The sequence below is a fragment of the Mytilus edulis genome, chromosome 1 (genome assembly GCF_963676685.1).
Source record: "Mytilus edulis chromosome 1, xbMytEdul2.2, whole genome shotgun sequence".
Lineage (NCBI taxonomy): Eukaryota > Metazoa > Mollusca > Bivalvia > Mytilida > Mytilidae > Mytilus > Mytilus edulis.
In genome coordinates this window covers 91187335-91204828 of record NC_092344.1, presented here as the reverse complement: position 1 = coordinate 91204828, position 17494 = coordinate 91187335, and the positions used below count along the sequence as shown (strand labels likewise).

The following is a 17494-nucleotide window of genomic DNA, read 5'->3' as shown; positions in this document are numbered from 1 at the left end:
ATTTAAAAGGGAAATTCAGAGAAATCTGTTAGTAGGTAGAAAGTACAATACACGAGGCTAAATTTATTGGAAAGTGAGCAAATAGAAATTTATCTGCTATAGTTTTGCGGTATGGTTTTTGTGTTCTGCCTAGTACTAAATGGCCTTTTTCTCTAAAAAATACACCTATAGAACTGAAAACCAGACTTAAAATGTTTCTATAAAATAGTTTACTACTTTGTCACAGGAAATTACCATCAAACACTAGTCCAAATTTGGTATTAGACAATAGATGATAAACTCATTAGTATAGTGCATGTTATAGAGAAAGTACAGTTAACTCTCGTTGTCTCGAACTAAGTTCACTCGAAATTTCGGATGAGTTGAAGTTTTCACATGGTCCCAAACTTTATTCCATACAAAAGTATGTAATTCGACTCCTGATGAGTCGAAATTGGATGAGTTGAAATTTCGGTTGAGTCGAACTAAATTTACGGTCCCAAGGTTAACAAAAGCATTCAAAATTCATTTTTTATCTCGAACTAATACACATATATATATATGTCAAAACATGACATATGGATTGAAGAGTTAATCTGACAATACATGTGTAATTAAATTTCCGGTCACTGACCACTGTAATGATTTATGACATGCTATTTCCATGAGTGGTTTACCTAAGATTATCTTTTATAGAATTTTTATAAATAATTAGTGATACATTGTAAATGTTCTTGAAAAAGTATTTAAAATGTTTACAAAACAATTAATTTGTGATTTACACTAATGAGCTTAAGTGTGTATAAAGTGAGGATTATGGCTTCCGTTGATGATCACCTAAAAACTACTCAAACTGCGTCTTTAATCTTGTTTTATTTTCCTTTGAAAAGAAAGAGTGAGATCAAACAAAATGAATAGAAATCAAAATTTTCTTAAATCTCTTGTATCCGAGTATAAACAATTCTGTCAGCTATAACCGACCTGAATAACGAAACTATCGATTGGAAATTAATCTCTTGGAAAAGCCATAGGATATTTTTTTAATTGAAACAATTGAATAAGTAAAAATCATGTCATTATAATAATAAAAGACTGTGACATACAAATACATCGATCTGATACTAGAATATCGATTCCCTTGCCATATTCACCTGGATTTATTTTAGCTTTACCAAGCTAAGCAAGAGTTGTGTCCCTTAGATTGTTGAACTTCGGGTGTTCGTTTGACTCGAACTACGTGTATCTCGAAATATTTTTCCGGTCCGGCTGACTTTGACATAACGAGAGTCGACTGTATATTATAATACATTTTTAAATCCTACCATCTGATCAAGTTCAGATTTTTATTCCGATAGTGCTTTTTTCCGTATCCATGGACAAATATTTTGTTTTTTGCCAATTGTGGTTAGCAGTATGTTATTGGAAAATTGAACAATTTTTTTTTAACACCAAAAAAACAACCATGCAGTATTGTTGATGGATGATAAAAACTCCTCTTTAAATTACAGTATATATAATTATGGAGTATAACGTTATAAAATGTAGAAATAAATTTTACATCATTGATATACTTTTGGCACCTTCAAACATTTTTGTTAAAATGTTAAAGTAAAGGATACAGATTGTGCATGCATGTAGGTATGTGGGAACACCATAAATCTTAAGTAGGGTCTTCAATGCAGCTGGTCCCTAAACAATATATTTTTATTTTTTCAGTTCAGATTTTAATTTAATGTGCGCTATGCAAATACAGGTACTTGTACATGGAAAATACAATTCAAACAATTAAAACAAAAGAAATATGTATTGTATACATAGTTAATTAACATATACTGTGTTAAATGGTGTTTGAAGATTCACTAAAAATCTTTTATAAATGCCCCAAAAAAAACAACTTGAGGGGATATGCAAGATTTTATAACATACTACAATTTATACTGTTTTTGTTATTTTTATTAAAATTGTCTTGTTTCTAGACAGTGTTTTGAAATTTCTCTCCGCACTAAGGAGGTTAAATAAAAAAATGTCCAGTCTTGGAAACAATTGCAGTGACACATGCTCAGCAGTAAGTAAATAAAAATTTAATATCTGATGAATATAAACAGTATACCTATAAAAAAGAAGAAGTATCTAAAAAAAAACTAAAATCATATATCTGTTTATCATACATTTTTTGTCCTTAGATTTATATGGCATGTGACGCTACTTTTCATGTAAATACTTACTGATCTGGGCTGTAGGGCTTGACAGTGGTGGATCCAGGGGGGGGGGGGTTCCGGGGGTTGGAACCCCCCTTTTTTTTTTGACGCTCAATGCATTTGAATGGGAGCATATAGTTGGAACCCCCCCTTTACTCTGGGTTGGGAACCCCCCTTTTTGGGATACGATTGCTTTCAAGCAATCTGTAGACTTATACCGGTGACTCAGAGTATTGCCCTCACGTCAATCGTTTTATTCTAAACATTTAGGAACATCTCAGATTCTTATGATTGTCTTGCTTTAAAAGGTAAAAACAAACAAAGGGATTGAACTTAAACAACTTTCCTATAATGTTCTTTTCATAATCTTCATGTTTGATAATTCCCTTGACTTATATGCGTGTTTTTAACAACACGGAAAATCAGAATTAAGCAGTATTTATATTTAGTGTTTTATAAATTTAGAATCACGTCAGAGGGAATTCCCAGTTTTGATAAAATGCGAGAGTTCTCTGAATTCCGATAAATCTATTTCTGTCATATAAGAACTGAAGTGGAGTTTTTCTTATATGTTACCGTTATGAAACTGATATTTGAGATTGTACTTCCATAAAGAAATAGAGAACCATCTAGGTCGTTTAATAAACATTTAATATACGTTCTTACTCAGGGGTTTGTTTTGGAATTATGCGCATGCGTATTGTTTCTTGACTTCAAGGGATTTTAGATTGAATGGTTGCTCTGGATTCCCCACTCAATTAACTAATTTATAACTCATGGGATCTTTTCTATGTATGTCTGCTATTGAGAGTTATTGTTGTTGCATAATTTTAAATCATATGCATCATTTAAATCAAAATAAATGTAGTCTGCATCATAGAACACCCCTTCAGGTGAAATGGAGTCTTCCATATTATCGTTTCGAGTTGTCTCCCTTCGGAAGTAACTTCTGTGAATTCTGAATCAAAACAACATGTCGGACATTAGCTCGTTCTGTCAATAAATGTTGTATTATATTAAAAAACGATTGCAATTTAAACCGAGGAATGTGTACGGAAAGGAGTCATGATCACTGACCCTAAGGAAATTAAATATTGAAAGAGTTAGAAATGGGGTTCCTCCTAGAATTAACGTAGGAAAATTGGTGATAAGATACCTTCTCTCACTCTGAGTCTCAGTGACTGCTGTGGAAAGTAAACTTGGAATTGATAGTACAAAAATAAAACACAATAGGTCTAATTACATTGTTCATACACTTTTATCCAGGATTGGCTATTTTGTAACTATTTTACATGTGCAGTTGAATTAGTTTTGAAAATAATATTATCCAGCTACATGTATACATGTGTCAATGAAACAACAGCAATCGTATCCTTCAGAGCAATCTGCTCTTTGATTTAAATGGCTGGATCTGCCACTGGCTTGTGTTTATTTATGAATGCAACTTTTATTATTTGACCTAGTTTGCAGAACATTTTGTATTGGATGATATACAAGCAGCAATCAATTAATCAACTAATATCTGTAATTATACATTACACAAGCCTCAGTGTGAACCGATCAACCAGTGAGTAAAAAAGCTACAAATTGTGTGGGTGGCATTTTACCATATCAATATATATGTAGAAAACCAGACAATATTTTAATGACCTTTTTCCTGGGGGATCCTCTTAAAATTTTAAACTTGAAGAAAGTATGCTTGTTATTTTGTTAATAATAATTTTTTCTCGGACATTGCTTAAATGCTTTACCAAATTGCAGTTTGAATTCAGCTCTTCAGACTGATCAATTGGGGAAACATTTTAGCTCATTGAAAGGTTGTATGTATGAAGTGAGTGCAGTGAAGGAAAAATAAGGCTTACCATCAAAATCCAAATTATTAACCAACGAAACAAAGTTTAGAACTAATCAAGACAATGCTCTGTAAGATTGTATCCTGTTTTTGGTCGGGATGAGGTCCTTTTTTTGATTCTGTGCTGCACTAGGTATACATGAAGTTACTTTCACAGTCCAACCTTATTGTGAAGAAAACTTGGTTAAGTTTATATATTCTGTCAGTCCCAGTAAAATTTCTGCTTGATCAATACATTTCCAACTCTGATGAGTTGGGTTCCATTGATGTCGACTTATCCACTGGTTCAACTGTATAACATGCATTAAGATCCCGTGCTGCACTAGGCAGTCATTAAATTCTGATATATGATACCTGTTTCTACAACTTCAAGACAACAATTATTTCTACTACATGTATGTGAACAACCAAAGAATTTATGTGTTTTATCATGTTTATTGTACACTAGCCAAAACAAATGTTCGTGTGATGTTAAATTTCACATTACATTGAGTCGCCTCAGTGGTTTGGTTGTAGCAATCTCAGCCAGAATACAGGAGGTTGTGGGTTAAATTTCCTGCCTAAGTCTTTAAAATTTCTAGTGCTGCTTCTCTGCCTACCCTTAGCATGCTGTGATTATCAGTAAGACCAAAGACTAGTCGGTTTGGACTTTGGAGTCAGTGTATAAGAACATGTCTTCCTGTGGGCTTATTTTTTGAACTAGCAGATTTTAGTAAAGATCATGCTCTGTGTGTCTGTTTAGTACAAAGTAAGGTTAATAATCATATTTCATTAAACATTTTCTCATCCTAACATCATGTAATTATTGCAATAGGTTGTTAAACACCAATTCATCATCATCGAGCTACATTTAAATCATACCAAATGTATGATAAATTGACTTCAGGTCTATATAGCTAGTAAACAAATTCTTAGTACCGGTAAATTATTTGTTTCCTTTACAAAACATATACTTTCTGCACAGAAAAGACAACATTTATACATGTGTAAGTAAGATTTATTTTAAGGATTGTCTGCATTTTTTGATAGATTTAAGCCCATACATTGAGTAACATAGATTTGATTTATTACAATATTTGCTTTTAATTCATTTTTAAAAATCAAACTTAAATGACATCATTTACAAATTTTTATATGTAAATCAATGAATAATAGATTGAAGTATATGATGTACATGTATGTCCAATGTAGTGAACACCCAAATTTGTACTTAGATTTTATGGTATGCACAAAAGTTTACATGTGTGTGGTTAATATATTAATATATAGTTTTTACGGACAGACAAAATACCTTGGCTTTTAAGAATTTTATAGATACATGTAGAATAAGCTTTAAATATATTTTTTATGATTGAAATAATAGTAAAAGAGGAATATTTTAATCACAAGTACTTGTTTTACACCAATAAAAACAACATCAAAGGATGTAAGTAATGTAATCATCTCCACACCTTTCATACCTCTAGTATTTAGAATAAGTACAGAAAATCTGAAATAGGGGGAGTATATATACTAAATTTTGAACCAAAGGAACTGGTAATCATATGCATCATGTTTTTTTTGTTTTTTCTTTTAAGACCAGTTTACCATTTCCTTAAAATATTTAATGGGATTTACATTACAGACATGTGTTTTTTTTCGGCGGAAGTCGAAATCTCCCAATTTTTAAGTCCTCTTTCATCCCCCCTAATAATAAATAATGCAATTTAGTAGGTTTTTTGTTCAAGATTCATAAAATGTGTCATCCATGTAAAATGTGGTTACATCCAAAAAAAAATCATTATTTCTGAATTTATTATTAGGTGGGTTTTCATGCTAGTTTTCGAGGAAGCATTAGACAAACATTATATAGTGCATTATTATAACTTATGAGAATGTACATAATATTTCCTCATATATGTACTGCTGTAATTTTTACCATTAATACAAAATATGACATGGTTAGCAACCTTTTTATAACATTGTAAGAGGATGATATATTACAGTTCGGTATTAGTTTTCAATATATGTACTACAGTGTAGGTTAAAAATAGAGATACAATGTATTTTAAAACTAGAGGTCAAATGAAACTTGAAACTGATGTCCTGTGAATGTTGGGTTTTCTACATTTTATCAAGGAATGAAATAAAAATACAAATTTGTTTTTTACATTGACATCAAACTGTTCTGTTAAGAATTTTAAAAGGTAATAGAATTATTAATATATCTTTCAAAAGAACAAATTTCTTACAATTAAAAATTATTTTTATAAGGCATATCTGTTTTTCGTACAATACTTTTGATTTACACCCCATTAAAACTGCCAGAAACGCATTTAATTCTTAATTTAAGATTATATATACTAATGAGTAAATTATACCTTCTATGGCTATTAAACATGAAAAACTCATGGATTTATAAAAGAAACTTCGAAGAAGTAGATGGAAAAGATAGGGTTTGATGTTGGATCTGTCATTAACTGAGTTTTCTTAAGCCTTAAATACAATGTAGTTGTTTCTGGTTGTTGGTCTTCTTTGGGTACTTCAACTTGAACTGTCTACACCTGTAAAAAGTGGACACCATGTTATAGGCTATATTCAGGGTCTCTGAGAGTGACATTAAACAAACTCCACCTTGTAGATTTATAACCTCTCCATTAACTCATGTAGCTATGCTAGTTGAGTTTCCACTTAATTGATGGAGTGGTAGCTCACTGCACTAGAGGCCTTGGTTTCATCAGGACTGCTACAATATTATTAACTTAAACAAATTTAAGGAAAAGCATGTTCGACTGTACATGTTACTCTAGTAATTAATTCCTTTGAAGAGAATAATGTATGGTTTTTTTTAGTTTGAAAATACATTGAAAAGAAAAGTGATGCCAGATTGTTAGGAACAGTGGTTATTTATTATGATCAAGTTAATGCTTACTATCTATCTAATTAGTACATTGATTTTTTGTTTGTTTTGCAGAAAATGGGTTTGCTAGAAGAATCCTCAAAGTTTTATGAATGGACTAAAGAAACAAAGGGTAAGGATAATAGTCAGATTGATTTTCATTCAATATATCCTAAAGTCAATGACAGTATACTGCAGATTCATTAATTTTTTTTGTATGCCAACTTTGGTGAATTGAGGAAAATTGTATTTTCCTGGATATTTGTTTTAGTGTTTTGAAAATATAAATCATATAAAAAATTGTATTTCATTGTTACATTTAAAATTATGGTTAACCTTTATCTTTTTGGAAAGATTGGAACTTGTTCTAAATCTTTCTTAAGGCACTGGCCTCTCCAACAACACGACAGGTTAGCTACTAGATGTATTCACTGCACTGAAATATAGTTCCCTATAGTTCTCATGTATGTGCACATAATACACATATAAACTGTGAAAAATGGGTATATTTTTAAGCAGTTCATTAAAGAATGTATGTCATGTGCAGGCTTTTTTTTAATTAGTTTGATTAAGTAATTGAGTATTGATACAATACTAGTATGATTGACAACTGTCATTATCACCAAACAATCAGAGACAAGGTGGACCTTTAATTACAATGCCCCATCTCCTAAACTGCCAATCAAATTGACCACATTACTTATCAACCTCAGTCTTACATAATTATACAGACCCTAATATACATCTCAATACACAAATATTTGACCTCATAATTGAATACACAAATGTATATATTAGGTTTTTGATATATAAGGATGATAGATTTATCCATTGCCTATTTTTTAGCCAACCGTGCGAGGGCTGTATAGCCAGTCAAGGTCGTTAAAAACTTCCATTTGTTGTCATTGCCTATTACTTTTGATCTATACTACATAAAGTGATTCTGTAAATTATGTCGGAAAGATGAATGATTAATTAAGAATAAACAATATCTTTATAAAAAATGTAAATAAATGAATATATAAAAGGTATTCAAGTAAGGTCTATAATTTACTTGATAAATTTCAAATAATCATCTGTAATTAATCAACAATTTAGGTTAGTTTACTTATTTTTTTATTTTATCAGTAATTGGTTTGAAACAGTTAATAAAAGGAATAGGTTCAGTAAGACCCCTTTTTGGCCCCAAAATATAGCAGTTTTACAAAATTGTTAAAATGTAAACCTTTAGTTATTTATTGGACAGTACAATGCTTCTGCTACATAAATATGGGCTGTTTTTGACAATACAATGCACATATATCCGGTACTAGCACCATTAAGTCATGCTAAATTACTGAAATTCTCATAATTCTAGCATTTTAGTTAAATTTTAGACGGTTTTCGTGTAAAACGAAAGTGGTCGCATTTGTGTTCATCCTTAATATTGAAATGTAAGTTGTATTTTATGATAATACATAACATATATAAAGGTTGAGGATGAACACGGATGCGGCCACTTTCATTTTTACCAAAAACCATCTGAAAAGTGACAATTTTCGGCATATTAGGTAGATTTTTCATATTTGAGCTTGAATCGGATAGTTTTTAATGACTAAATCTGTTAAAATCTTTCACATAAACTAATTAATTCAAATAAAATAGACACTTAAGTGTTTAAAAAGTGGTCAAAATCTTTCGTCAGATGAACCTGAAATTTGAGGCCAAAATCGGTACTTACCGGACCTACTCCTTTGAAAACTTTTAATTACATATATAACAAAACATTTTATTTTTTAAATTTTATTCCCCTTCAAATGTTAATTTACAATTTTAGTCAGATGAATATTTAGAAGAAGTGAATATGTTTTTTGGTCTTAGAAAAAAAAGTAAATTAAATGATTATTTTGCACACAAATAAAACAGCTACACTTTGTTTTTTATCAACTTCCAAATTATCAAAATTGAAAAGAATATTCGAAAACTATCAAAGGTATTTGTAGGTCATTTCTTTTGTATGCACTGTAAAAATATAAACAAGCGATTATCTTCTTGTCAGTAACTTTCTATCAGTCAGACTCTGTTTTATAGTATGGACAAAAGAAGGGAGATACATGTAACTTCAGAAATGTGTTTAAAATAAACTGATATAAAGTTTTATAGCTTCAGAGTTAAGTTTCAGGACTTTTTTTTCTGTATTCAATGTAAACAATAAACAAGTTAGACTTTTTATCAGTAACTTTCCATCTTTTTATAAATGAACAAAAAAAGGAGATATCTATAAAACATGATTTTTGAACTTACTTAAACAGGATGTTTTTCTCTTTACTAAATATAGATACAATCTCAAATGAAAGACAGGAAAATTTTTATCGTTTGCAATAAGATTGAACAGATAAATGAAATTTGGTAGCAACATTTATGCGAGCATGAAATACTGTGTGAAAATAAGATTTCACACCCATTCCTCATCCACTTCATGTTTACCTTACACTTATCAGAAGTGATAAATATCTCCAGTTAAACTTGTTGTATCTCATTTTTATGTAAGTTCAACACAGATTGCTAACATTTTAAGGCTCAGTTTTGTAAGCATAAAAGAGGAGTTTGAAAGAAAAGTATTCTCCAGGATTGCTTTTATTTTGATTTCAGGAGTCGTGTTTCATAAAAAAAAACTTACTACTAAGATTAATGGTAAGCAGTATATTGAATTGTTCATGACTTTCGATCAATCTTTGTCATAAGTTTTTTTTGTGAAACCGGCTCCATTGGTGTATTATGATGCAAATATGTTCATTTCTGAAGTTGAATTCTCAAAGAAAAGACCATTTTTATGCCCCACCTACGATAGTAGAGGGGCATTATGTTTTCTGGTCCGTTCGTCCGTCTGTCCCGCTCCAGGTTAAAGTTTTTGGTCAAGGTAGTTTTTGATGAAGTTGAAGTCCAATCGACTTCAAACTTTGTACACATGTTCCCTATCATATGATCTTTCTAATTTTAATGCTAAATTAGAGTTTTTCCCCCAATTTCACGGTCCACTGAACATGGAAAATGATAGTGCGAGTGGGGCATTCGTGTACTGAGGACACATTCTTGTTACATTTGTTTCCGACTTTAATTGTAATTAAGTTAGCCTTAACATCTATTGCCACTATTTCTTTGATTGAATTCCCAATAATGAGGAGATTGTAAGCCAATCAAAATGTTTTGTTGTGCGATTGTGAAAATATAACTCAGAATTCATTAGATTCTAAATTTTGTATTAGCTATAGTTAAAAGAGGGGATAAGGTGTCTGTGCAATGCGTTGTTGTGGATGAATTCAGAAATAAAAAGTACAGGTAAAAGACAAGTAAAGAATCAGATCTTCTTTAAAAATCATTAGGTTGATTTTCTGGGCACTTTATATATATATATATATATTATATAGATTTCTGAATTTTCTTTTCCAGATCCCAGAACAAGGAACTGGTTCCTATTAAATGATAATCCTATTTATGTAATACTTATCGTACTGGCTTACTATTTCATAGTATGGCAAGGACCAAAATTTATGAAGAATAGAAAACCATATGAATTACAGACATTTATGATTATATATAATTGGTTTCTAGTTATATTATCAGCTTATATGACATTTGAAGTAAGTATACAAATTTTTAGTTACAAAAGAAACAATGGATTCTTGAAAATTTGTAAAAGGTTTAGCAATGGAAAAACATCCTACATCATTTCAAATTCAGGACAGTCACAGCTTTGAAAACTGCACGACTTGTTCAAACTCAATCTCAATTCTCTGTCAATTAATGTTTATGGCTAAAATTGCACTGTTTCAAAAAATCCTCTTGTTTCATGTTTCTGCAGTCATTACTAAAGATCGTATCTTTATTTCCATGGTATGAATGATTAAAAATGATAAACAAGGAACATTAAAGTGATGGTTAAGCTATAATGATCACGGTAAGAGCATGCAGCAAAAAGAATGAGAAAATATATTCATGAAAAAAAACATTGAAAATCCTGTAAATAATTATGTTTTAGGAGACAACAAAAATTTCTGAGAAGGAAAATACTATGGGTTGTCCTATAATTTTTCTCATGACATCATGACATTCATTTTCAGTTACAAAGGACACTGAAAATAAAGGGAGATTATAAACCAACAATGATTTTTAAAATTTTTTAATCTCTCATATATATTCGTTTCATCTTAACTGTCTACAGAAATATAAGATAAAACAAAATACCTGGAATTCATTAGTATTGGTTGGATTCCAAGTACATGTAACATTGATTTCGTGGGTACAGGGAAACCATGAATTCAAATATACAATGAATTACAAATTCTAAAGGAATTTGTGCAGACCTTGCCAAAACAACGAAATCATATATCCACAAAAATGGATGTTTTCCATAATCCATGAAAAATGTTACCCATAAAAATAAATGAATCCCCAGTAAAAGGTAATTTATTGTATTGCAAAATATAGACAGTCAAGAGATGATGGGGTTCCCCTTTGATTCTAAATAACCATTGTAAATTTAATGGAAATGTTATAAATTTAGCCATGTAATGTGTTATGTATTTCTGTTTCTGTTGTTACCCTAAAAAAGATCTTCTTTGGTCAATATTTCACATACTTTAAATACTTGATGGATTTGTTATTTTACTCACTAATGAATGAAATAAATTATTTTACAGATAGTGTACAGTTCATACCTAATAGGATATTTTAGTACCAGTAATCCATTATGTGCTAAATACAAACATTCAGAAGCTTACAAGGATCCTAAGGAAATGAGGGTTTGTAGTCTAAATATTGTTATATATGAAAATAAGGAGGTATGATTGCCAATGAGAGAACTATCCACCAGATTTCAAATATTAAGTAGATATGTAAAGATTCTTACGTTGATATGTATGGAATTATATAATTGATATAACACAATTTAGAGAACAATTAATTACAATTTGAATTTATAGACCTGAGAATTTACATTAAATATCATTTTTATACGACCGCAAAAATTGAAAATTTTTTGGTCGTATATTGGTATCACGTTGGCGTCGTCGTCGTCGTCCGAATACTTTTAGTTTTCGCACTCTAACTTTAGTAAAAGTGAATAGAAATTTATGAAATTTTAACACAAGGTTTATAACCACAAAAGGAAGATTGGGATTAATTTTGGGAGTTTTGGTCTCAATATTTTAGGAATTAGGGGCCAAAAAGGGCCCAAATAAGCATTTTCTTGGTTTTCGCATTATAACTTAAGTTTAAGTAAATAGAAATCTATAAAATTTTGACACAAGGTTTATGACCACAAAAGAAAAGCTGGGATTGATTTTGGGAATTTTGGTTCCAACAGTTTAGGAATTAGGGGCCAAAAAGGGCCCACATAAGCATTATTCTTGGTTTTCGCACAATAACTTTAGTATAAGTAAATAGAAATCAATGAAATTTAAACACAAGGTTTAGAACCACAAAAGGAAGGTTGGGATTGATTTTGGAAGTTGAGGTCCTAACAGTTTAGGATAAGGGGCCAAAAAGGGGCCCAAATAAGCATTATTCTTGGTTTTCGCACCATAACTTTAGTGTAAGTAAATAGAAATCTATGAAATTTAAACAAAAGGTTTATGACCATAAAAGGAAGGTTGGGTTTGATTTTGGGAGTTTTGGTCCTAACAGTTTAGGAATAAGGGGCCCAAAGGGTCCAAAATTGAACTTTGTTTGATTTCATTAAAAATTGAATAATTGGGGTTCTTTGATATGCCCAATCTAACTGTGTATGTAGATTCTTAATTTTTGGTCCCGTTTTCAAATTGGTCTACATTAAAGTCCAAAGGGTCCAAAATTAAACTTACTAGTTTGATTTTAACAAAAATTGAATCCTTGGGGTTCTTTGATATGCTGAATCTAAAAATGTACTTTTATTATTGACCCAGTTTTCAAGTTGGTCCAAGTCAGGGTCCAAAATTAAACATTGTTTGATTTCATCAAAAATTGAATAATTTGGGTGCTTTATATGCCAAATCTAACTGTGTATGTAGATTCTTAATTTTTGGTCATGTTTTCAAATTGGTCTACATTTAAGTCCAAAGGGTCCAAAATTAAACTAAGTTTGATTTTAACAAAAAATGAATCCTTGGGGTTCTTTGATATGCTGAATCTAAAAATGTACTTTTATTATTGACCCAGTTTTCAAGTTGGTCCAAGTCGGGGTCCAAAATTAAACATTGTTTCATTTCATCAAAAATTGAATAATTTGGGTGCTTTATATGCCAAATCTAACTGTGTATGTAGATTCTTAATTTTTGGTCATGTTTTCAAATTGGTCTACATTTAAGTCCAAAGGGTCCAAAATTAAACTAAGTTTGATTTTAACAAAAATTGAATCCTTGGGGTTCTTTGATATGCTGAATCTAAAAATGTACTTTTATTATTGATCCAGTTTTCAAGTTGGTCCAAGTCAGGGTCCAAAATTAAACATTGTTTCATTTCATCAAAAATTGAATAATTTGGGTGCTTTATATGCCAAATCTAACTGTGTATGTAGATTCTTAATTTTTGGTCATGTTTTCAAATTGGTCTACATTTAAGTCCAAAGGGTCCAAAATTAAACTAAGTTTGATTTTAACAAAAATTGAATTCTTGGGTTTTTTTGATATGCTGAATCTAAAAATGTACTTTTATTATTGACCCAGTTTTCAAGTTGGTCCAAGTCAGGGTCCAAAATTAAACATTGTTTCATTTCATCAAAAATTGAATAATTTGGGTGCTTTATATGCCAAATCTAACTGTGTATGTAGATTCTTAATTTTTGGTCATGTTTTCAAATTGGTCTACATTTAAGTCCAAAGGGTCCAAAATTAAACTAAGTTTGATTTTAACAAAAATTGAATTCTTGGGTTTTTTTGATATGCTGAATCTAAAAATGTACTTAGATTTTTTATTATGGGCCCAGTTTTCAAGTTGGTTCAAATCAGGATCCAAAATTATTATATTAAGTATTGTGCAATAGCAAGAAATTTTCAATTGCATAGTATTCAGCAATAGCAAGAAATCTTCAATTGCACAGTATTGTGCAATACCAAGAAATTTTCAATTGCACAGTATTGTGCAATAGCAAGAAATCTTCAATTGCACAGTATTGTGCAATAGCAAATATTTTCAATTGCACAGTATTGTGCAATAGTAAGAAATATCTAATTGCACAATATTGTGCAATAGCAAGAAATTTTCAATTGGAGTTATCTTTCTTTGTCCAGAATAGTAGTTGAATCAACTTAAATTATTGTCTTATGCAATATACAATGTTTATTCACTTTTACTACCAACTGATAAATTAAAACAATTTTTACCATTCAGTGATAACAAGCACTTTACTTTATTTTACATTTTAATATTTTATGATGTATTTAAATGAGCAGTTATTGTTGCAAACTCCATTAGAAATTTGAATTGAGATCAGTTTTGGAAAAAGGGAAAGTGGGATGTGAAAAAAAAATGGGTGGGGGAGGGGGGGTGTTAAATTTTTCTCATTTCAGATTTCATAAATAAAAAGAAAATTTCTTCAAACATTTTTTTGAGAGGATTAATATTCAACAGCATAGTGAATTGCTCAAAGGCAAAAAAATATTTTAAGCTCATTAGACCACATTCATTCTGTGTCAGAAACCTATGCTGTGTTAACTATTTAATCACAATCCAAATTTAGAGCTGAATCCAGCTTGAATGTTGTGTCCATACTTGCTCCAACTGTTCAGGGTTCAACCTCTGCGGTCGTATAAAGCTGCGCCCTGCGGAGCATCTGGTTTTTATTTGTAATTATGGTGATAAAGTTTAATAGCAGTGCATCATTAGTCTTTGAAGGCTGGCTGATATGTAAATAATGTACTTAAATATATTGTATTATTATGTAAAATCAGGTTGCACTATAAAAATAAAATATATATATATACATTGATACCAGTGCATTATCTGATTTATCCAAAGTTTAAAGTCCAAGCCTGGGCAAGTTCTTTAAAATTTATAATTTAACTATCAAGATTAGATAATTTCATCATAAATCTGATTACCCATGAGTAATCTTATGTAAGAATGTGTTTCTCTAATGAATAAAAAATAAATTTTCATTTTTTGTTAAACATCCCCTTCAAGTGCCTTCCATATTTCACAAAGTTGTCAATTTCATTAAGACCTGTTAGCATATTTTGATTCATTCAGTTAGCTGATTAAAGTTATGACCCTTAAACTTATCCAATCATCTTCCGAGATCAACAACAACCACATGTTAATTAAAAAAATTATACAATGAGTACAGAAAGGTACAAATTGTCAAAGTTTAGAAAAAAGCAATTACAGGTCACCTTATGGAATTTTTTTATTTTCCCCCTTTTTGCCAGACTTTTGCAAAAAAATATTAGATGGTAACAAATTTATAATTTTTACTCGGATTGGCAATTCTGCATGTACTTTAGAATTTCATAATATGTGTATTAATTACCTAAAGTAAAGTTGCCATTTATAGCCATTTCCACATTTTTCTTTGTTGTTCGAAAATTAATCATGATTTAGTTATGTAAACTGATGAAGTTGACATTAATTTATATTGTTTTTTTCTAGTTAGCCAATGTACTATACATATATTTCCTGTCTAAAATTTTGGAGTTTATGGATACATTTTTAATGATTATGAGAAAGAAGGATAACCAGATAACCTATCTACATGTATATCATCATAGTTCTATATTGATTGTCTGGTGGATAGTTATGACATATATGCCTGGAGGACAGTGTAAGCACTCATAGCACTTTTCTGTACAAAATCTAGGATATTTGATAGAAAAAAATGATAGAAAAAATCTTCACTGAAACTACCTTTCCAAATTCAACCAATTTTGACTACAACCATCATTGGGGTATCAAGTTAAAAAAAAATGTGTCCAGTAACATCTTCTCAAAAACAGTCATGGCCAACATAGCTAAAAATAGAGCAATGGGGTAGAATTCAAGTTTTATCTATTACTTTGAAAACTACAATAGAGAAAATCTGACAGGGGCAGAAATATCCATAATGTTGAGATCTACATATTGTCCATATCTCATATATAAGCACTTTTTAAATATCAGCAAGGCAAGGTTTACAAATAAGTCAAATTTGGTTGAAATTGTAAGTTGACTCTTTAAAGGGGTGATTACCCTTAAAACCATTTAAAACTTCAGTTAACACTTGAATGGCAAAGTTTTACTTTGAAACAAGTGCAAGTAAACCTCCTTGTTATTAAATTATTGTCCTCTCGTACTTTAATTCGCTGATATTTTCCCATATGCAGTGACTTTAACTATGACAATTTTCGTTAGTATGTAAAATAATGATGAAAGAATGTTAAAAAAAACATGCATTCCGAAGGTAGATAGTAATAAATGATTCTTTAACCCTTTCATGCCAAATGTATCCTTTTGGCACACCGGTGTAGATGCCGAATGTATCCTTAAATAAATTCAGTAGTGAAAGTGTTAAACACAAAAATACACCAAAACAGTAAGTAACTGTTAAGGAAAAGTTCAATTAGCAAATGGGAATGCATGGAAAGTATAAAAAATTATCATTTATTGTGTACATGCTCCCAGTGATATGAGTTGATTGTTTATCAATGTCACAACCCTGTAAAATTTGGCAACAAACTCTTGCAATCAACAATCACTGATTAAAAAAATATATGTTGATATCATAATGCATCATAGATTTGTAATTAATGTATGAAAAGTTTAGTATATATACATGTATAGATAAAAGATGTGGTATGAGTCTATGAGTGCCAATGAGACAACTCTCCATCCAAGTCACAATTTGTAAAAGTAAACCATTAAAGTCAAAAGTACAGTCTATATGCATGCATTGATTCAATAATGTTAATAACATTAAAATTACAAGAAACCCCTCTCATATGAATTGAAATGACCATTTCTTTTTAATCATTTTTGTATTTTGGGCAAACACTTAAAAATGATAGAGAGCAACTGACAACAAACAAAATTTATCTACAACACAAGATCAACAAACAAGAGATTTTTGTCATGAATTATATTCTAGTCCACAATGACAGAGAGTGTGTCCATTGTTTAAGATGCACATAGACCTAACTGAGATACTCATGCTCTTAAGAGCCTCTAATTCTGAATTTTCAGAGATGTATTTTTTTTGTCTATTATAGTATGTGCTTGCATACAATGTAGAATGGTAAAACATTTTTAATAATTGTGACATTTTCTCCTTTTTTCAGCATGGATGTCAAGCAGTATGAATTGTTTAGTACATGTAGTCATGTATGCTTATTATGCTCTAGCAGCTATTCCTTCTATGAGGTCAAAGTTATGGTGGAAAAAGTATATTACTAAATTTCAGCTAGTAAGTTTTCCATGTTAAAATTTTCTTTTTTATTATTTTAAATGCCTACAGTTCACATATTTATGATCAGCCATGCTGACAAAATTCACATATTTAGAAAAAAAAAAATAATAATTTTTACTCTACATATAACTTTATGAACTTCTGTTAGATCAGCAAAAAATCTGATTTTTGCAATTTTATCCAGAAAAAGACAGAAA

At 30.3% G+C, this 17494-nt stretch overlaps 1 protein-coding gene across 2 annotated transcripts in view; it reads left to right on the top strand.

The window, feature by feature from the left end:
• The window catches only part of LOC139494649 (very long chain fatty acid elongase 5-like), a 31019-nt gene that overhangs the window by 10320 nt on the left and 3205 nt on the right, over positions 1-17494 (top strand). For both annotated transcript variants that reach the window (XM_071282813.1, XM_071282819.1), the window contains exons 2-6: positions 6983-7040; positions 10337-10527; positions 11587-11688; positions 15509-15680; positions 17170-17294. In XM_071282813.1, coding sequence (XP_071138914.1) covers positions 6983-7040; positions 10337-10527; positions 11587-11688; positions 15509-15680; positions 17170-17294 — 648 coding nt within the window. The remainder of the gene's footprint in view (positions 1-6982; positions 7041-10336; positions 10528-11586; positions 11689-15508; positions 15681-17169; positions 17295-17494) is intronic.